General features: G+C 32.2%; 1 protein-coding gene and 1 pseudogene across 2 annotated transcripts; both read left to right on the top strand.

Annotated features, from left to right (window-relative positions):
• Window positions 1-2,225: 2,225 nt before the first annotated feature.
• Window positions 2,226-5,774, top strand: LOC145582453 (wall-associated receptor kinase 2-like; annotated as a pseudogene). The gene is made up of 3 exons (XR_014099878.1): window positions 2,226-3,165; window positions 3,339-3,494; window positions 4,225-5,774. The product of XR_014099878.1 is annotated as a wall-associated receptor kinase 2-like (transcript).
• Window positions 5,500-12,426, top strand: LOC145581359 (disease resistance protein RGA2-like). The gene is made up of 2 exons (XM_081638380.1): window positions 5,500-5,640; window positions 10,597-12,426. The coding sequence occupies exons 1-2, from the start codon at window positions 5,500-5,502 to the stop codon at window positions 12,424-12,426; spliced, it is 1,971 nt and encodes a 656-aa protein (XP_081494506.1).
• The last annotated feature ends 11,101 nt before the right edge of the window (window positions 12,427-23,527 follow it).

Here is a 23,527-nt window from a genome sequence, read left to right as displayed (position 1 = left end):
CGTTAAAAGTACAATATTCTATTTCCATTGGAATTTCCGTATAAATTTCAAATAGGACAAACAAAATAAGATAAAGGTTAGAAGTTGTATAATAATAAGGATTGTTTTTTTTACTTTTTTTTTTTTATAAATAATCATAACTATTAATTATTTTTTCAAAAAAAAAAAAAATTAATTATTCTTGAATAATCATCCCAACTTAAGTAGGTATCATCCTAAAATAATCCAAAGTGTTATTTTTGTTGCTTTTGTTGATCTCGTTTGAGACTATTAATTATCACAAATTTTTAAAAAAAGCCGGTGTTCAGTAAATTAGTGAATGGCGGAAGTTGGGACAACCAACAACTGCCAAACCACCACTCCTGTCGCCACTCCCTTAGCTTCTCCTAAGAATCCGGCGTCCCCCTCCGATTTCGACCTTGCTAACCATCCCAATCCCCTGATTCCTGCGCTTCTGACCTCCCCCCATCCCCCGATTTGTCGAGTTTGAAGTCCGGAATTACAACAACTCCGAATACCTCGACCCCAATTGCATATATACCTTATTGTGGGTTTTTATCATTTCGCCTCATCTACTTTGATGGTGGCAAACATGGCAGCGGCGGAGGTGGTGATGACTATGGCGGCAGAGGTGACGATGACGACAACTATGAAGGGAAAAATATGAGGGCTTGCAGTTGGTAACGGAGAGGGAGAAGGGGGTTGAGGTTTTGATGGAGGAGAGAGAATTTGAAGGTTTGTTAATGGTGGAAATGTTTAGTTTTGAGGAGAGATAAAGATACGGGATGAAAGTAGAGCCATTGGGGTAACCTTTGTATTTTGTGTTTATTTTTTTTATTTTAATACTCTGTTTTTGTGAAAAAAAGGGTCACTTTTGTGAAGAAAAAGGGTCACTTTTGTGGAAAAAAAGGGTCATTTTTGTAAAAAAGGGGTAACTTTTGTGAAAATATGAATCACTTTTATAATAAAAAGGGTCACTTTTGTAAAGAAAAAGGGTCACTTTTATAAAGAAAAAGGGTCACTTTTTCGTAAAAATGTTCGATGTACAATAAAATTACTGTAAACCGGGGGCATGCAAAAGGAGTTGATTAATTATATATGATAAAAGACAAAAGTTAACGAACGCCCCGAGGGCGTTGGATAAGATAACTAAAAATAGAGATAATGAATTAAAATGAACAATTTATAGCACCGATCGACACGTAAGTTTGGCATACATTACTAAATTAATACCATTTTAAGAATTATTTTACAAGTAAATGTTTACCTAACGCCCTAATGGCATTCGTAAACAAGATCCATAATAAAAATAGAAATTCGAGTTTTATTAAGAAAATATCTATATAAGTTGAGATTATATTATTACATATAATAAAAAAAATGAGCTAGATTATTTTGTGTTCACTAAAAGTAGGGACAATTCATGTCAAATTTTCCTAATAATAATTGAATAAATGGTGCATTTCCTTTTTTGAATTCCATTATTGTACTGTCTGTCTTTTGCACAACCCAACATTTTAAAGAAAATGAAACATGGATCAAAGTTGCCCTTTGGATATTGTAGGGAGCGAGCTTGAATACCACCTTTAATTTATATTGCATTATTATTGGAAGCTAAGGAGTATAAATGGGCTCTACTAGCTTTACAGATTTTAAAGTAAAGTAAATTACTTTAATTCACTGGTGTAAATTTAATTCGTACATTTTATCAAAGTTGGAAATGCTATACCCAGCACAAAAACGTTTTTTGTTAGAGGACCAACTCAACCAAAAGCTTAATCTGATGGTTGGGGTTCAGAAATATATTTTAAATAAACTATCACGACTCTTCATATGAAGCCCTTTGGGCTTAAATGTGGATGCAGCATAGGTCCTCCGCATATCCAGCACGAAATATTTCTTTCGAACCTGTGACCTTGTGTCACGCTGGCTTTGATATTATGTTAAAGGACCAAGTGAACAAAAAACTTAATCTGATAATTGAGGTCTAGGAATATGTTTTAATATTCTTTTTTTTCTAAAGTGACTTCTCCTCTTTAAATATTTATTGCGGTTCTTTTGATATTTTGCGCTCAATGCAATTCTCTGCCCTTTAAATTGATTAAAGTAGCTCCTATAATATTCTAATACCTTTACAAAAAAACATTCTCTCTTTTCTACCCTTTAAATTGATTAAACTAGCTCCTCTAATATTTTGAAAACTTTTACAAAAAAACACTCTTTTCTACCTTTTAAATTGATAAAACTAGCTCCTTTACATGATAATACCCTTATATGTAGGCATGACTTATTCAAGTTATGCTCTTCTACTCACAGTTTGGGTGTTGATGACACCAGTCATCAGCGGAGACAAAGTAGTGTCACCCCTCGTAATCGCCCCAAACTGTTCAGAGAAGTGTGGAAATATGAGCATTCCTTACCCCTTCGGTATTGAAGACGGTTGTTACTATAAACCACCAAATAACGATACATCCTTCCGAATTAAATGTAATACTACTACACCAATTTTAGGTGCCAACTTTGAGGTACTTAACATATCAGTAATAGAGGGAGAACTCCGCACTCAACTTGGTCATGTTTCTTACGATTGTTACAACCATAGCGAGAGGCTTCAACACAGTCAAGTCGGGTTCAACTTGTCAACATTTACACTGTCAAGCACCAAAAACATGTTAGTTGCTATAGGGTGTGACACCTCTGCCTGGTTTACGGGAGATCGAGGTGGTAAGAAATATGAAACGGGATGTATGACTAAATGCGTGGAGCTAGAAGATGCGATCGGTGATGAATGTTCTGGCATCGGGTGCTGTCAAGCCTCCATACCCAGTGGCATAAGAAACACTCAAGTGGTATTAAAAAGCTTTAACAACCATGTATCTGTTTATACTTTTAACCCATGTAGTGTTGCATTTCCGGTGGCTAAAGATGCTTTTACATTTAACTATCGAAATTTAAGTCAATCTGTGGAGTACTACGAAAACTTGCATTTTCCAATAGTATTCAATTGGACTATTGGACGAAACAATTGTGCAGCAGCGATAAAAGATGGGAGTTGCCTGTGTAAGGAAAACGCAGTTTGTTATAATCCGGTACATGAAAATGGATATCGTTGCAACTGCAGAGATGGTTATTCAGGCAACCCTTACCTTCCTAATGGATGCACAGGTATAAGATTAACTTATTGTTTACCAAAATTTGTTTTAACTACTATCTCCGTTTCTTATTATTTTACAACAATATAATATTTTATGTCTCGCAAATAATAAGAAGCGAAGACAGTGGCTAACTACAGTAATGTTACTTAAGATTTTGAGGTTGATTGTTTTTTGTTTTATTAGACATTGACGAGTGCAAGGGAGAGAATGATTGTGAGAAAGCAGAGTATTGTAGCAACACAGTTGGAGGTTATGATTGCAAATGTCCAAGGGGTTACCATGGGAATGGAACCAAAACTCATGGTTGCATTTCTAATATAAAGCCTTGGCTTATACCGGAACAAATTATAACTGCTTATACAAATTTATGTCCTAAATTTATTCCGTACTATTATTATCTTATTTACTGCGATTATTTATACTGCCTTTGTCAAGCACATATATATGTGATTGGTTATATTTGTGTGTTTGAGTGTGAAGTATTAGCTTAATACTCTTATTATAGCTTTTTAATTGAGTTTATAACTATATTTTACATGAGTATATTAGGTCCCATTAGATCTACTATATTTATTTGGGAGTCTAATAAACTCTATCCCTAGCAAATTGAGTAGGCACTATTCTGTAATGTGTATATTCAAACTAAAAGGTTTTTTTTTACTAACAAATCTTTTGTGTTTTTGTCAACCAATTAGTTTGTTACAAGTATTAATTTTGATGCTAAACTGCTAATTTTATGATTTTGTGAGTTTGATTTTTGTCTTCTGTATGATGCCAAATTAGTAGATTGTAATTGTAATTAATTCGTTTTTTTTAAAAAATATTATGTATTAAAATTTGAGGGCCTAAATTTTATAATCCGTATAAAACCTCCATATTATTTAAGACGGACATAGAAAGCATAATTATTTAAGGTTTTTGTTATTGGTACAAAGAAATAGTGTGGACGTGTAGTTTTGGGTCCTAGCCTTCTAGGATGGCAAATGGCAAGTAGGGGCATATACCCCTGCCCCGGCCCCTATTTCAAGTTTCAAATTACTCTAAACTTGTTGCTACTGACATTTTTTTTTTATCTCGCTCCTAGGTGTTGGTGGTGGCATGATAATTTTGCTTCTGTTTGGATTTATTTTGCACAATAAACATGGGAAAAGTCGAATTAGAAAAATGCGAGAAAATTTTTTTCGACAAAATGGTGGCGTGCTTTTACATGAAAAACTCTCTGGACGACATGTTGATACATTAAAAATCTTTACTACACAAGATCTTGAAGCTGCCTCCAACAATTATAGTGACAAAAACATAATTGGAAGAGGGGGTTTCGGAGTTGTTTATAAGGGAATTTTTCCAAATAATAATGCTGTGGCAATAAAAAAATCTCTAAAGGTGGATCCAAACCAAGTAGAACAATTCATCAATGAAATTCTTATTCTATCACAAATCAACAATAGAAATGTGGTGAGGTTACTAGGTTGTTGTCTTGAGACCGAAGTACCACTATTGGTGTACGAGTTCATCAACAATGGGATGTTATACGACCACTTAAATGATGCAACCAAAGCATCCATAATGAAATGGCATGTGCGCTTAAATATAGCATCCGAAGTTGCCAATGTGCTATCATATCTACACACCACTATCTCAACACCAATAATTCATAGAGATATCAAATCGATGAACATACTTTTGGATGAAAGTTATACTGCTAAGGTAATTGACTTTGGAGCTTCAAGATTGATTCCATCAGACCAAAATCAATTTGCTACAATGATGATGGGAACACGAGGGTATTTGGATCCCGAATGCATGCAGACAGGTGAGCTAACTGAAAAAAGCGATGTTTATAGTTTTGGCGTCGTCTTGCTGGAGCTATTGACAAGGGAAAAGGTAATTTCTAACATTAGGTCCGAAGATGAGAAATGTCTCGCTATTTACTTCCTCCTCAGGATGAAAGAAGGTCGGTTATTCGACATTCTTGATGTAAACATAGTAAGCAAGGGCACGCTTGAAGAAATACAACAAATGGCTAATTTAGCTAAATGGTGCTTGATGTTAAAAGGAGAGGAGAGGCCTACCATGAAGGAAGTTGCAATGGAATTGGAGATTATAAAAAGAAAGGGATCCCATGATTCCCATCCATGGAATGATGATGGATCAATCTAAGAAGATAGTGAATCTTTTATTGCAACAGAAATAATATCAGACTACGTTGGTTGTAGCAGAGGCGTTGAATCTATTTTGTGCGATTCATACTTGTCCTCCTCTTTAGAAAGTGGCAGGTAATTAAGTCTTGTGGATACCAATTGTAGTCAGATAAGGTGTTGGGGGTTGTGCTAGGGATTGTCGTATGTCTTCCGCTCTTCAGGCTAAATTGCAAGCTTATCTGTGGGGTCTTCAAGCTGCACCTCGAAAGGGTTACCTACATATTCTCATTTACACTGATTATGCTAATGTGGTTTCTTTGCTTTCCCGCACCCAACCGAATGATGTTTCTTGTATTTGGCGCCTTCAATATATCAGGGCTTTGCTTTTGCTATTTTTCTCTTGTCGGATCTGTCGGGTTCCCCGTTCATGGGTCACACCACCTCACTGGTTGACCAAGGCTCGTCAGCACCAGTTTCTTTTTTGGTCTTTTTAAGTTTTCATGTTGTTTATTTTGTAGGTTTTTCTTGTAAAAAAAAAAAAAAATTAGTGATGGATAGAATAATTCATATATATACTTTCTATTTATATTTTCGTATTTAATTTTATTATTGTAGCACACTAATGTTTAATGGACTGTATTGTTTTTCTTGGCTAAAGTTTATCGAACCTTCATTTTTTTTTACTCCGATCTTAACCACTCTTTTAAAACATTCTTGTATTTTATTCTAGGTTCTCTTTTTAAACTACCTTAATTTTTTCTTGAATGTTCTACTTTTGTTTTCTCACTATACTCACCTTTTTCAAACTCTTCCAAATGATTATTTTGTTATGTCTTTATATATATATATATATATATATATATATATATATATATATATATATATATATATATATATATATATATATATACATACATATATATATATATATATATATATATATCACGATTCACGATTCCTTATTTATGTTAGCCAACCCCAAATCATTTTGGGACTAAGGCTTTGTTGTTGTTGTATTGAAACATATGTATGCGGAGTACATAGTATATGTAAATTTATACTTATATAGATGATGTGTGTGAGTGTTTTTTTAAGGGTAATGCTTATTTAAACATATAAGCGTTTAATATACTTCTTTTTTTGGTATTAAGTTGGGAATTTATCGACATTTCACAAGTAAATAGGTGTTGTAATAAGCGTTTAATATACTTTCTTTTTTCCTTTTTAAATTAAATTTTTTTAAAGGAAATTTAACTGTTATTGTGATGAAAAATTATTAAATCGTGTATGCTACAAAGAGTGAGTTAAGGTTGTACAGTATATAGCTCCAAATTTATTTTGGCTATATAATATATAGCTCCAAATTTATTTTTGTAAATATCTACGGACAAAAAAAATAATACGGAGTAACACATTATTATGAGAAACTGAAATATTTTACAATGATAATTTATCCAAATTTAACAAAAAATATAAAGAAAAACCTTACAATACGATGTCTGAATGCTCAATTTTGAAGGCTGATAATGAGAGGTAGAAAGGGAGCATTTAAATTATCTATATTGAATAAGTTTTGTGTATAACCATGAATATTAATTTTATTGTAAAACGGACACTTTAAGCGTAAGTTTAACTATTTTTATGGTAACTCACTACAACAAAATAAAGCAAAGGTAACAGTGCAAAACCATTGCCTAATATAAAAAAAAGTGTTGTCTTGTAGCTAAGGCAACACATATGAGGCGTAGTAGATGCCCCCGTTGTCTATTCATAAGATAACACATTTTTATTCAAAGGAAACAATTTTGAAAGGCAAGGTAAAATGATATATAAGGCAACACTTTTACAAAGACAACAAATGAAAAATGTTGCCATCTAAGGAGACAATTCAAAAATGTTTCTAAATGTTGCCACTCCCAAGCATTTAGTAGTTGGTAGGACTCGAACTTGTGACCTCAAAGTCACAAGGTGAGTTCCCCATCAAATCCACCAAACTTGCTTGTTTAAACACACACACACACACACACACACACACACACACACACACACACACACACACATATATATATAACACTCGCCATAAAAGCAACATCTTAAATTATGTTGTCTTTTTAATATAAATGTTGCCATAGATGGCAACATAGATATTAATGTTATATTTTCAAACAATAGTTTTGTTATTGTTATCTTTTCATGCAACAATTATTATGTTTGTTGTCTTAGACAAGAAAAAGGTAACACTTTAAGCGACCGTTGCCTTATATAGTCTAGAGCAACACAATTTTTTTTTCTGTTACTTAAGTTCAAGGTAACAAATAAATATTGTTGCGTTAGATTATTAAAAGTAACATTTCTGTAAGTGTTGCAATCTTAAGTGTTGCCTATTCTCATTTTTTTTGTAGTGACTTTAACCACTTAAAAGGTAACTTTTAATTTGCCGTTGGTTTGAATTTTATTTTAATGTGTAATATCTTATAGATACATGATTACATACTATAATGACTAATATGATTAAGGAAAAATTGGCCGCAACAACACCAACTATGACGAAGGTGCGTGTAACATCACAATCTTTTAAGGGTGCACTCAACATCACAAACTATACACTTGGGGGTTACAGCCCTTGGTTCTCAAGATCGACCCGGGGATTTCATAACCCCTACTCGATTAAAATCTGATAATTACGATGATTGGGCTGCTGATATGCAAAACTACGTTGGAGGCTAGACGCAAATTTGTGTTTCCGGACGGCACCAGGCCATCAATGCCCCTGTTTCTCCCTGTACTCTGTCTGATTGGACGACTCTTAATGCAATGTTGATCTCTTGGATTACCAATACTATCGATCCCGAGGTACGATCTTCTCTTTCTAAGTTTCGTGAGGCTAGGTTGTTATGGGAGCACCTTAAGAAACGATTTGCAGAAAATATAGCAACTAAATATATATAATTATATCCTAAATATATCCTCAATAGTAAATAACGCAAGTACGTGGAATTACTGGGATTCATTTTTTGATTTTCTAACTTTGCAAATAGGATAATGGTGTGAGAGTGAGGGATAGCTCAACTGTTTAGAGCTTCCCTTCCGATTCCAAGAGATCATGAAATCGATTTTCACCCCCTATATCCTAAATTCGTATTTTATTTTCTTCTTTACCTTGCTATAGAATATAGATAATGGATATTTATAGTACGGAAGGAGATAATTGTTATCTTAAAATAAATACTTTTATGCTATAATATTTGTGAAACTTTATAAAAAAAACTATGAGTAATGGCTATAAATCTTGCAATATTAAATAAGTGGAGAAATTTATTTATTAACTAATACTAAAACAGAAGTTGCTGACGTCACTATTTTCCACGTGTCGTATTCTCAATAAAAAATTTCCCGCCTAAATGCAATGATGATGTCATTTTATTATTACTATTATTATTATTATTATTATTTTTTTTTTGTAGAGCTATCATATTTAACATTTTTGAAATTTAAATATTGGAAGCTTCTACATTACAACTAAACCTATCAATTTATCGTGGAAAATTGAAACAATTTTAAATAGCACACTAATAAATGACCTCCTATATTGAACTATGAATTAAACAACGTTGAACGAATACTATATCATAATTTTGATGAAAATAAAAAATTTTAAAATTACAAAATATACGTAATTCTTATTTATATTCATGTATAATAGCGATTTATTTTTAAAATGTACAAATTAAAAATAGGTTTTATTCTAACCTAGTATATTATTAATATGGAAAATTTGAAAAATACCACCATGTAAAGTAGTGAATTTTGACATTACCACCTCAAGTTTTTTTTATTTAATCGTACCACTTAATTTTTTCCAAAACGTTTAAAAGTACCATCATTTTTCTGTGTGACGTCATCATGGGTCCCATTTTTTCATTTTCCCTCTCTTTTCCCTTGATTTCCCCTATCTTCTCCCCTCTTTCTACCTATTCATCTTGCAAACTTGATTTCAATTATACTCCCTCCGTTCCTTTTTTACATTCCTGTTTTCCTTTTTAGGTATTTCAAAATTACATTCCTACTTTTCTTTTTAGTAAGTAAATTTTTACCAAATATCCCAAATTATCCCAATTTTTCTGTTTTGTAATTAATGCCTTTTCTATTTTCTCATTCTCATTTTCTAATTCTCACTCTTATTTTCAGAATTCATGTGCATCAATTTAGATGAATATGATTGGTCTTTTTTTTCCACCAAAAAATGTTATTGGTCCTTTTTTCTTTTCAAAGGATTGATGACATGTGCAGCATTAAATATTATTCTATCTTTGTTTTACTCAAAGACATCAATTAATGTCTTGTAATTCCTATTGTACTTTGTTTTATTGTTCTTTGTTTTATTCCAAGTTCCTTAATTCCTGTGTAATTTTACAAATAGGAATGTAATGCAATTAAACCTTCAATGAATTAAATTGATTAGTGTAATTAGGGTTTGGGTAATCAATTTGTGGGTTTTGCTCAATTCAAAAAATTAGGGTTTGTGAATTGATTAATTGGATGAATAGATGGACAATTAAAACATGTAATTGGGGCAAAAACACAATTAAAACATGTAATTGGGTTGAAAACACTAACACAATCCCATGATGACGTCACTCAAAAAAATGGTGGTAGTTTTTAGCGTTTTGGAAAAAATTAGATGGTACGATTAAATAAAAAAAACTTGAGGTGGTAATGTCAAAATTCACTACTTTACATGATGGTATTTTTCAAATTTTCTTATTAATATAGTACTAGTCTTTTTTTAATTTTCAGAAGAGAATTATTGTTGTTACTATTACTATCACACTATTATTGTAGTGGTTTGACCTTTGACTCATAAGGGATTTCGACCGGGCCCTTTTTATTACACTATAAGTGTACGAAGACATCATGACAGTCAATATGAATATGACTCCACCTAATATGTGGCCGACATTTGCTGTTGATGATTAAAGAAAAGGAAGGTGATAACGTCGATTTCATTTAAGCAAGTTGGTCTTAAATAATTATCGTTAGTGAAATGATGAGTAAGCTTAATAATGATGATACTTTAATTATATTAGCAAGCGTCAATGTTACAGTATTTCAACGATATAATTAAGGGTCATATTATTGTACGGACTAATAGTATTCTACTCCTATTTAGGTTGAACCAAGCATGAATTATTGTTGATCAAACTCAAAAGTCATACCATCTTTTCTCATCATTTTGCATAGAAATGGACATTGTAGGCACAACGCTCTTTGTTGCTCAAACTTTGTTTGCAGCGTAACAGTGTTCGGAAGTCAATGAGACCCTCTCATTCATTGGCTACAAATCTCATCTCGTTGATCTTACATGTACCGTTGAGGCTGTCAAGGCCGTGTTGCTCGATGCAGAATCCAAGCAAGAGCTCTCCCATGAAGCAACAGTTTGGCTTCAGGAGCTCAAGGATGTTGTTTACGAAGCAGATGATCTAGTTGACGAATTTGTCACACTCGCCGAGCAGAAGCAACTCCTGAAGAAGGATGGTGTTAGTCTTTCCAAAAAGGGGCGCCACTTCTTTTATAATTCCAACCCACTTGGAATTGCATTGAAGATGTCTCGAGGGGTTAAAGATATCAAGAAGAAGTTGGATACGATTGCTTACAATGATCAATTTCGCTTTAAACTTGATCACGAGCCTATCAGGAAGAGAAGGCCTGAGACATGCTCTTATGTAGATGCAACAGATATTATTGGGAGGGAAGATGACTCGAAGAATATCATTGGTATGTTTCTTGATTCTGATGTTCAATGTGATGTATCGTATCTCACAATTGTGGGAATGGGAGGGTTGGGCAAAACTGCTCTTGCCCAAGTTGTGTATAATGATGAAAGGGTCATAAATGCGTTTCCATTAAGGTTGTGGGCTTGTGTCTCTGATCATGATCAAAATCAACTAGATGTGAAAGAAATTGTTGGTAAGATTTTGGGAGAGAATCACGAGGATTCCACTATGGATCTACTACAACTCAAACTTCGAAAAAAACTAGCAGGCAAGAGATTCTTACTCGTGTTAGATGACGTATGGACCGAAAATCGTACACAGTGGAATGAGCTAGCAAAGTTCTTGATTGGAGATCAGAGGGGAAGTTGGATTGTGGCAACTACACGTTCCAAGTCAACGGCACGAATCATAGGAAATGGCACGATGCACAAGCTCCAGGGCTTGTCACGTGAGAGTTCATGGCGCTTATTTGAAAGGTCAGACTTTGGATCGGAGCAATCAAACCCTTATAATGACTTGGTTAAGATTGGGTGTGAGATTGTTCACAAATTTGCTCAAATACCCCTTGCTATAAAAGTGGCAGGAGGTATTTTGTATGGTCAAGAAAAGAGAAAGTGGCTACAATTTCAAGATATCGGATTAGCCAGCATTAGAGAGAGCCATAATGATATCATGCCGGTGTTAAAACTCAGCTACCATCATCTTGAATCTCCGTTAAAGTGTTGCTTTAGTTATTGTGCAGTATTTCCCAAGAATTATATTATAGACAAGCAGATGTTGATACACCTTTGGATGGCACAGGGGTATATTGTTCCGATAGACAAAGGTCAAAGCATAGAAGATGCAGGTGAGGAATACATATCTATGTTGGTGCGGAGATGTTTTTTCCATAATGTATCTAAAGGTGAAAATGGAGAAATTGAGTCATTAATGATACGTGATTTGATGCACAATATTGCTCAAAGTGTCATAGGGAAGGAGCTTTGTACAATGAAAATGGCTAGTGGCAACCTAAATAAAAAAGTTCGTCATTTGTCTCTCACCAGAAGCTCATTTGCAAAATACTCCTTTGGTAAGACTCATATTCGCTCATATTTTTATGCTGGCCACTGGCGTCATGATGCTGATATGGACAGAGTCACACTAGAAGCAATCGTTACAAATTGCAGATGCTTAAGGACATTGGACCTAGCTTGTGTTCAGGATATACACACCTCTTGCGGAATAATCAATCGACCAAACAAACAAACCACAAGCACACACAAGCTACTAGTTTGTTCAAAGGTCACACTTAAACCAAGCTATATGAAATATTCTCCAAGATCAACAAACAACCAGCAATATCAACACATATAATGCAGCAACTTAATCAAAGAACGAGCATAAACAACCAAGCAAGAGACAGACGATTTTTACGTGGAAAACCTCTTCGATGTGAAGAGTAAAAACCACGGGACTTTAGGAGTCCACCCAAATTGTTCTTATTATGATCAAAGGAATGTTACACAAACACAATTCCAATTCTAAAAGATGGGTACTCAATTACCCAACAACAACAATCATAAGAACAAACAATTGAGGAAGAAATTGAGAGATAAAACCAGAAAACGGAGCTTCTATCAAGAGGCCGTAACTCACGAATAGTAGCAGAAAATGACAATGCGACTGTTGAAAACGAAGCCCTAGATGTTCCGGACAAGCTGTCAAAATTTGAGCCAAATCAGACCACGAATGAGCTTAGGTGGCCTTAACAATTTGAAGGGTCATCTTGAAATTGACATTAGGTGGCCTAATAATGCTACATATGTTCAAGAGGGCAGTATGAGGGGAGGATTATACTTGAGGCACAATGAACATCTCAACCGCATTAAAGTTGATTTCAAACTCGATGAATGTATTGGAAGAATAAATAATGACGTAGAAAGAAGATTGATGGAAGAGTTGCAGCCACATTCTAATTTGAAGGAGTTAGTTGTGCGAGGATATGATGGTGCAAGGATGCCTAGTTGGATAGCCATTCTACCAAATCTTGTTAACCTTTACCTTTCCAATTGTGAGGAATTGGAAGTTCTACAGTGCTTGGGAAACTTGAGTAATCTAAAAGTCCTCACACTTTCACAGTTAGACAAATTGGAGCACATTAATATCGAAGAAGATATCTCACTATTGTTTCCATCCCTTGAACGCCTTGAGCTAAAGAATTTGATATTCAAAGGGTGGATAAGAAGGGTAGATGCAAGAGCTGAGTATCAACTTCTTTTTGATAGCAGCACTAGTGAGATAAAATATTGCTCACAATTATTTTTTCCTTAATTGCAGTCATTGAGAATAGAACGATGCCCACTTTTGTCATGTACTCCATGGTGTTCCAAATTGGAAAATTTGCATTTAGTCACATTCAACAAGAGACTCCAAATAGTGAATACCGAAAGGGGTGAAAATTCCTGTAATTCTCCATCATGCTCATTTTGTTGTGATCCTAGAAATTCGAGGAGTATTTCAATTCCGAGATTGAGGGAGGTGTGCATAGACGATGTGGCATGGCTAAATTTGCTACCAATGGAGGCTATAAAGTGCCTCGCGTTTATGACCATAAAAAATAGCAAAATAGAAAGTTTGGAAGTAGTTGAGGAGGTGTTTTGTAGTTGTTCATCTTCATTGCGATCTTTGAAAATTACAGGTTGTTCCGAACTAAGGAGAGTTTCTGGAGTAATTAATCATCTCACTACTTTGGAGATGTTACACATCTACGACACCCATAAGTTGAGTCTTTTAGAAGACGGAGAAGATGGCATGCCATGGAAATCCCTCTATCACTCGCTCACCTTCATACAACTAATCAATCTCCCACAACTACAAAGTTTGCCTAATTGGATGCAATTCTTGAAAGCCCTTCGAATCTTTTTTATAGTACGTTGCAATCAGCTAGAATCAATGCCAAATTGGATGCCAAAACTCACTTCTCTCCACTACCTAAGGATTTCATATTGCTCCACACAACTAGAGAGAAGATGCCAAAATCCAACCGGAGAAGACTGGCTTAATATTCAACAAATTTGCTCTAAGGAGATCACCTCCAATGGTCCTTCCTTTTTAATGTTACATTATCTAGACTAATAATACAAATATTTTTATGAGATGCCTTTTTATGTTATATTTTGTAGAGTAGAATAATACAAGTATCTAACTATCTATTATGCTCTTTAACATTATAGTCTATTTATAGAATTCTTGGCGCCAATGCTAAACTTGGCAACAACTATATGTGAGTTACGAGAAACAACTCTTTGGCCGCAATTTCTATCATACTCCTGGAGTACCTACTCCAGGTTTTATAAAACTCATGTTATTTTGATGTTAACTCTTTGTTACTTCAAATTATATATATGTTATTTTTAAATACATGTATGTTATTTCGCCCTTTTTCTCATTCATCTTCCTCCCGCACTCACTCTCGCTCTCTTCCTCTGAGCTACTCCAACAAAATCATACACTTTCTCTCTCCTTTCTTCTTTCAATTTTCTGGGTTTTTGAGGAATCAACCTCACTCTCACTCACTCTCTCTCTCTCTCTCTCTCTCTCTCTCTCTCTCTTCTTCTCACTACTCCAACTCTAAATCAAACACACTTTCTCTCTCCTCTTTTCTTCTTCTAATTTTCTGAGTTTCTTAGAAATCAATTGATTTGAAGGTAATTTAAGGGTTTAAATGTGTTTATGTCCAGAAATTTGTATCTTCTAAAGTGTTTTATTCTCTTCATGATGCCTTAAAACTCAACAATGCTAATGTTATTTTGATGTGAATTTATTGTTATTTCAATTTATACATATGTTATTTTTAAATAAGTACATGTTATTTAATGTAAATTAAAAATAGCATAAGTTGAGGATGAAGTAATAAATAAGTAAATAACATATTGTTGTAACAAAATAACACACCATTTAAACAAAATAACATAAAGTGTGCACAAAATAACTCAAATATATTGTGTAAGGAGTACCATGATCCATAGTACTCCATGAGTATATAATACTAATTGCTCTTTGGTAGTTATAATGTAGAGTTAAATTTGACAATAATTCGATTTACCATATTTTTATTCGAGGCTAATTTTGTTTTTGTAGTAAAGAAACAGATTTTAAAATCAAGTTATGCCACAACTCAATTAGTTAAAGTAAGCAATAATAAAATAGAGTTGCAAGCAAATATACGAATACTCCCTCTGTTCTAAATAATTGACACATTTGACCTTTTTTTTACTATTTATATACTAGTTTTGACCATCGTCTTTTTGGCAATGTATTATGAGTAAAAAAATCATCATGAAATATATTGTTAAAGAGGTCTTAATATAAAGTTTCATACAAATAATATCAATTTTTTTATGTTTAACTAATATATAATCATACTCTGTATATATTCAAGGTCTAACTAATGTATTGACATTTGTATACGATAGCACATTGGCAACTTAATTAGCGTGTATTAATTGCTACTAGATCTATCCGGTAGCTATATTATGTATTGTCAATGCATTTAACTTTGGTATACATCTACACGTATTTGATTATTCAAGTATTTATTCTTCGTAAAGTTGTTACATGACACATTTTTTTGGATATTGATTATACTCCCTCCATCCCTTTTTTATATTCTTGTTTTTCTTTTTGGGTATTCTAAAATTACATTCCTCTTTCCTTTTTTAGTAAGTATTTTTTTTCCAAATATCCCAAATTATCCCTCTTTTTCTGTTATGTAATTAATGTTCACTCTTACTTTTTTGGGAGGGAGTAGGGGTACACATGGTGTACAAAAGAATCTTATACACAAACACCTTATTGGTTAAAAAAGAATCTTTTTAATTTGTGGGCCACCCTAATTTTCATTTGAATTTCAAATCATATTTTTTAAATTTTCAATTTTGAATTTCAAATTTATCTAACCTTCCAACTACCCACATTAATATAGTATATAATCCTCAAAAAAAAATAGTCTTTGATTCTTTCTCCTTATTTTTTTTCTCTCTCCTAATTTTTTTTTCTGTCTCCTAATTTTTTTTCTCTGTCCAATTTTTACTCTCTCCATAACGAATGAAGAATACTGAAGAAATCTTACATTCTTAGTTTCTCCATGGAAAAATTTGACCCCACTGCGATTTCTACAGATTTCTCCGATGAAAATTTGAACAATCATGTAATTTATTCCTATTGTTTCCGGTTGTACTCGCGGTGGGTTATAATTATTAAAATGAATTTTAATGATAATACTTATGAAGAATAAACTTATTTGAATACAAGTTTGGTTGATGTTACAAAAAAAAAAAAAAAAAAAAAAAGATTTGGAACTATATGCTGTAAGTAAATTAATTTGGTTAATGTTGATGTTGTAAAATTTTCGTAGAAATTGTAGCTGGAAATTGGTGTAATGTTTGTTGCCGGAAATTGAAATTGGATACAAAAAAAAAATCCGGAATTGTAATTGACATCAAACTGTCGTCGGAATTGTAGTGGGAGACGCCAAAGTTTTGCCGAAATTGCCATAGATACATTTTAATAAATTCACATAATGAACGTGCTGATACCCCTTAGTTCTAATGGTTTAGAATACTAGCGTCGTGTGTATATGTCAAAAGGATACCGCAATTCGAACTCCGTCGACAGGATGCATAAATTTTTTTTATTTATTTTTGGTGTCATATTCAATTTTACAGAATCATATCTAATTATAAAATATCAAAATAACAAAAACATAGTTTTTATTTTTTTATATATTTTTTTAAATTTCTGTGAAGGAAACAAACTTATTCCTTTAGATGTAACTTTCTTATATTTAAATAAGTATTTTATTTTTGTATCCAAAATTTAAAAAGTAAAAATTTTCAAATTTGATAAATGTAAAAAGAGAACCTATTCATTTAATAATATATATTAATATGTAATCCAATGAATGTGCTGATACCCCCTTAGTCCAATGGTCTAGACATTATTGAAATAGCGTATTAAGCAAAGCCATTCAGTGTTCGAAACTTGCGACCTTGAAGAAACCTCTTTTTTTTTCATTTGAAACATTTGTTAATTTAAAGAATCATTCTTCTGTTTATAAAATCTAAATTAATAAAAGTAATACTTTTAGATCTGCTTACACAATGTTTTAAACTCTAGTACACACTATATTTTTAAATGAAATTAATAAAAATAATGGTATATATTGTGGAATATTTGGACCAAACTTTAAACCGCCATCTTCTCCCAATCCACTTTGGTGTTTGTTTTCCTATTATTTTTTCTTTCTTAGATCCATTTTTAGTACATGCATTTTAAAGTTCAGAATGGCAGGGTCAAATTCCATAAGTTGTACAATCTGGCATGGTGGGAGGCTGGTATATTATCCTAAGTTAAAGTACAAAGATGGAGAACACCTTGTTGTTCACATCTTTCACAATGAATTCGAACCAGACAAATTGGCTGCCATAATTAAAGGGCTTGGGTATGAACAATGTAATTTAAGTTATATTCCTTCGTTTGATTGTTCAATGAGTGAATTATTTGATCTCGTGTGTAAATGTCTACAGGTTACCTGAGTTCGAACTCCGTGACAATAAATAACTTTTTTTTTGTTTGATTACTTTTCAATTTTACGAAATCATATTTTATTTTAAAATATCAAAATAACAAAAACATACTTTTTTTATTTCTTTGAAGGGAACAAAGATATACTTTTAGATGTGTAACTCTTTTATATTTAATAAAAAAAACCTATAACTAATCTTTAATAACTATTTTTTTTCTCGCAAAAAAAAAGTATTTCCATTGGTCTGATATACAAACCCCTTAAGTGATGATGGATAGTCATCTTCTGTTCGAATCTTGTGGAGGTACAAAAGAAACACGTTCTACTTTTATTTATTTATTTTTTTTTTATAAATTTTCATTTTAAGTATCATTTTTGTATTTAAAAACTCAAAAATAATTATTATCAACTTTAAAGGAATCATATTTGTATTTGTAAAATCAAAACTTACACCGTATTTCAAAGTCAAGAAACTTATTGGAACTTTGTAAGACCTTATCAAACTTATTATACCTTACTGAACTTATCAGTCCTTAATGAACTTATTTGAACTTATTATACCTTATTAGACCTTATTAGTACGGGTATCCATCATTCGAATTAAAATCGAAATTTAATCAAATTAAAACTGAATTATTAATTCGGATCAGATCCAAACTTTAAATCGAATCGGATTGGATTGAATTTTTTTGAAAATTCGGACGTTCGAATTGGATGGGATTGACCTTGTTTGAATCCAAAATACCGAAATAAATTAAATATGAAATCGTTAGTTTATAAATAAGTATTGTTAATATAATCATGCTAAACTATGATTATAACTATTACTATTTATCATGTAACTTACCTACGTTTTCAATACTTCTATTAATCGTGTGTACAACTATACTTTTAAGAATTAATTTTTTATTATTGTATTTTAATTTTTATTATCGCATTAGGCCAAAAATATTTGTAACGTATTTTAATTTGCACTCTCGTATCGAGTCCAAATAACCGAATTTTAAATCGGTTTGAATCGGATTGGATTTGGTAAAGAATTCAGATCGGGTTGGATTTTATAATTGAAAATCGAAATTTATTTCGGATCGGATTGAATTTGGGCTAAATTTAAGTCAAAAATCGAATGAACACCCCTACTTATTAGACCTTATTAATAGACTTAGTAATGGATAACAAAGAGCGTATATAAGGATTTAGATCAATACTTACAATTTACCTCTCTTTTAATACGTATTATTAAATTACTTACAATTTGAACTCCGTGGTAATAATACATAAAACTTACAATTTTAAGTTACAAAATGAATGACACACATTTTTTTTAAAATATAAACATTAAAATAGTATTAACATATCAAATAGAAGAAATCATTACAATTTATAGAAGCAACTAATACATCTGTAAACTAATCCATTTAGAAAGTGATTCACATAATAGAACAATAACTATACATAAAATGTGGTTACTGTTTTGTGTGTTTTTGTGTCCCTTGGGAGAGTTACAACTCAAATATTGGGTCCAACGAAGCCGCCTGTACCTTCAAAAGAATGGAGCTCCGGATGTTTGGACGTCCGCCTCCGAAGATTAAGTTAGTACGGATTCGGAGTAAAACATGCGAAAAAGTAAGTATCTTCTCAGATTTCGAGATTAGGTGTTCTCTGTTTTCGAGAGCAGTAAATGATTTAATGATTAAGACGTGCCCCAATAAATGGGGGAATCTCCCTATTTATAGGTTCCTAGAAAGGTGTGCCCTGTCCTAGAAAGGTGTGCCATATCTGCGTGACACGTGTCAACATCTGGGAGGTCCATTTGGACACCTCTTTCAGTGACACGTGTCGCGCTCTTGGCGGGGTAAAAATACCCAAATCAGTTACATATTCTTGTTAACACATATTATTAATACAAATTCTTGCTCATACATATTATTAAACCACACAACGACATTCAATACCATTATCCTTACATTTGAAGCCCCGTAAACCCTAAACCCTAAATACATATGAATTAAAAAAGAATCGTAACATCCGAGACAACGCCCGAATCACACACTAGCTATACAACAGTTGAACCTAATTTTCAAATTAAAGAAGTACAAACTAGCAATGCAGGGCATCGCCTGGGACACACACTAGTTATGTATTACTAAGCGTCATTTTAATATTTAAGAAATCATATTGTCATTTATAGCATCATGGAATTCACTTGACATCAACATCAAATGTAGAAAATAATACAAATTTCGTTCACCAATGTGATTATACGTCCTGGTTTAGTTGGTCAATGCTTTCCTATTGTACACAATAGATCTGTGTTCGATACCTAACTATACCAAACTTAAATAAATGAAAACTACCTTAGTAATGGATAACATATAATTTATATAAGGAATTAATACTTACAATTAACCTCTCTGTTAATACATATCCCCTACTTTATAAAAAGTACAAGATTACTCTTATGAATAGTATGAAGTGTGATGTCATTTATACCCTTTAAAATGTGTATTTACACATATACCCTCATTAATTTGTACAACCTTTTGTAATGAATATTGTTTGGACAATTATACCATTTAAAATATTTAATGACTTATTTACCCTCATTAATTCTTTTAATAACTTGTAAAAATAGTGCGTGGACATTAATTCCCCTAGATACATTTGATTATATGTTATCTTTCACTAAATCGACCAATAATTTAATTTGTGATGTATGTCCAAATCGAAAAAGATTTTGGGTATGGATAGCTATGACGCGCACATCGCGTGCGTAACTTCCCTAGTTATTAAAAAACTTACAGTTTAAACTCCGTGGTAATATATATAAAATAAACAATTTTAAGTTACAAAATGAATAACACACTCTTTTTTTAAAATATAAACAATAGACTAGTATTAACATATCATATAGAAGAAATAATTACATCTATAAAAGCAACTGATTCATCGATAAACTAATTCATTTACAAAGTGATGCACATAACAGAACAAGTATTGTACAAAACTTCTTGTTAATACATTTTATTAATACATATTCTTCTTAAAATACATTATTAAACCAAACAACAACATACAATACCATTATCTTAACATTTATTGCTCAATAAAATTTTAACCCTAGACCATGTAACCTAAACCCTAAACCCAACCCTAACAACATTTATATGCAATAGTAGTTATCATAATATTTATACACCTTAAAAGCCAAATTGGTGACAAAATGGTTCCTTCATTCCTATTCTTATGAACAGTGTACTTCCCCTTTTGCCCTTACAAAAGTCCCTTAAAAGAGTTGAATTACCGTTTTCTCCTTGTTGTAGGTGTCCCTTGTACAGTTGCCACTTGCATGCACAAGCTTCTCCTCTTTGCTTGGCCACGTGCGTGCTGATAGCTCCATTGCAAGCCACGTTGTGTTCACTCTTCTTTCATGGTGGATAGCTGCTGGAATTGCTCATAGTTGTTCATCCTACAATTACTGAATTTGTATTTTTTTAAGACAAAGTTCTTATTTTTTGTTGGCTTTGAAGTACTAATAGCGATTGTACATTTGTAGTTGTTCATCTCAAATTTTCTGAATTTGTATTTTTTGGCAGATTGAATTTTAAGTTACAAATTTCATTGTACAATTATTTCCTCTATTTTTAGGTTCATGAGTTGAGTGGTGATTCAATTTTTAGATTAGTTTGTACAGAAACAGAGCACATTTTTAATTATTCTCCTAATGCTAATTTTGTTTTGCTTGAACTTAGCTTTTGATTACTTTATTTTCAATGCTTTGGTTGTTGAATTGTAAAAATTGTGCGCTATTTTGGGTTTCCTTAGGATTTATCAGTTTGTTGGCCTTGGTAATTTTACTAAGTTGATGTATGGAAATGTTTACAAATCTTGGAAATAAGCAATTGCTTGCTTTATGTCACAGTTGATAGTTTTGTTGCTTTTCTTAAGCACAAAGATTGAGTATCCCTAATGATGGAATATCATCTTATTACCTGTTGTTTAAAAAATAGATTTTTTTGGGTTTAAAATTCTTTTGTTTGTTTAGCTTAATTTGCATGTTAATGTGGTATGTTTGCTTAATGATGTATTACTGCCTTTAAAAATTTCATGAATATTAGATTTGTTCAGATTAGTGTTCTGTGTACATTTGGATTTCAATCTTAAGGAAAAGCTAATCTAATTTGTGTCAAGATATATGTTCCATTTGCCTTTTGCATTTGCATATTTTGATTAGCCTTATGATAGATATACATCTTTTTACCTGTTGGTTAAAAGATTTGCTTATCTCTAAAAAACTCCTTTTGATGTTCACATTTTTTCATGGTTTTGGGTTAATATGTTTGTTTTTCATGGCTTGTTTGCTTATTAACTATGTTTAATTCTTTGCTGTTGATGTGAGTGGTTTTAACAGTGGCTTTAATGATTTTATTTGTTTCCTAATTTTTGTATGGGTGTTTGGATTTTATGAATTAGGCAAATTATTATTTGCTTAATCTGAAAATGTATCTTCCATCATTGTTGGATGTTAATTCAATTTGAATTGCTTGTTGATGTAGATATACCTTGTTACCTGCTGTGTAATAGGGCTGTCTGCTGGTTTCATTTGTGTATTTCTGCACCCTTATGCGCATGCTTTAGATTACCAATGTTAAAATGCATTTGAGGGTATATGTGTTATTGTATTACAGCTGTGTAATCATGCTTAGCAAATGGCTTTTGGGTTTCAATAGTTACATGTTACTTCCTATATAAAGGGAGCTGCTTCTCTTGCTCTTGTTCAGTAGAGGTAAGGGTACCAACAATACAGAAAGAGAGGAAAATAACAAACAAAACCTCCAGTTGAGGTAGTGTTTAATTGCTTTATGTTTCTATTGCTCTGAATATTGGATCAATTTAACCTCATGTACATTGTATTAAACTAAAGAGTATGACTATTGTATTAAACTTGGATTGATGCTTTGGACATTGTACACATCTATTTGTACCGACTTGAATGTATAATATGGAATGTTGCTTATCTTAGTTTGTACAAAAAAAATGCATTAGCCACCTCCAGCCATAACTAATGATCATGTAAATAGTTTTTGGTGGGTTAGATGGGTATTTTATTTGGGTTTCTAGCAAAAGAATTGGTTTAGTTGTAATGGTAATGGCCACAATTGTTCATGTTTGTGGTTGTTCTAAAAATTTCTTTGCAAAAAGGGGGGGCTTGATAATTAGACAGTTTTTACAACTCAAATAATTTAGGATTTTTAAGTTTTTGTGGATTTTGGTTGTTTTAATGTGCCCTTTTGTGGTGATGTTTTTTTAAAATCAAGTCATGCAATGGTGTGTTTGAGGTCTGCGATTTCTAACACTTTGGTTTAAAATCATTAATTCTTAAAACTTATAGAGTTGTCATTTTTGTTTATATGCACATTTAATTTGAGCACATGTTATTGAGGTTGAAACCTTGTTTTTTGATCATAGATTGGTGATGCTTGGTTTCTGTTGTGTTGGCAGGTGATCTGAACCAGTTGTCCTGCATTTCTTGTGTTGCATAGGTTGCTGTAAGTTTGCATCTTTTTGCTTGCTTACTGTTATTTGTTGTCTATACTTAAAGAAGCTGGTGTTGTTATGTTTGATTATTGTTAGTTACATATATATATATATATATATATATATATATATATATATATATATATATATATATATATATATGTATATATATATATATGTATATGTATATGTATATGTATATGTATATGTATATATATATATATATATATATATATATATATATATATATATATATATATGTATATGTATATGTATATGTATATGTATATGTATATGTATATGTATATGTATATGTATATGCATGTAAATAGCTTGATGTTGTTGTGTTTG

The sequence above is a fragment of the Chenopodium album genome, chromosome 15 (assembly GCF_948465745.1).
Source record: "Chenopodium album chromosome 15, dcCheAlbu1.1, whole genome shotgun sequence".
Lineage (NCBI taxonomy): Eukaryota > Viridiplantae > Streptophyta > Magnoliopsida > Caryophyllales > Amaranthaceae > Chenopodium > Chenopodium album.
This window is presented reverse-complemented; position numbering and strand designations above follow the sequence as displayed.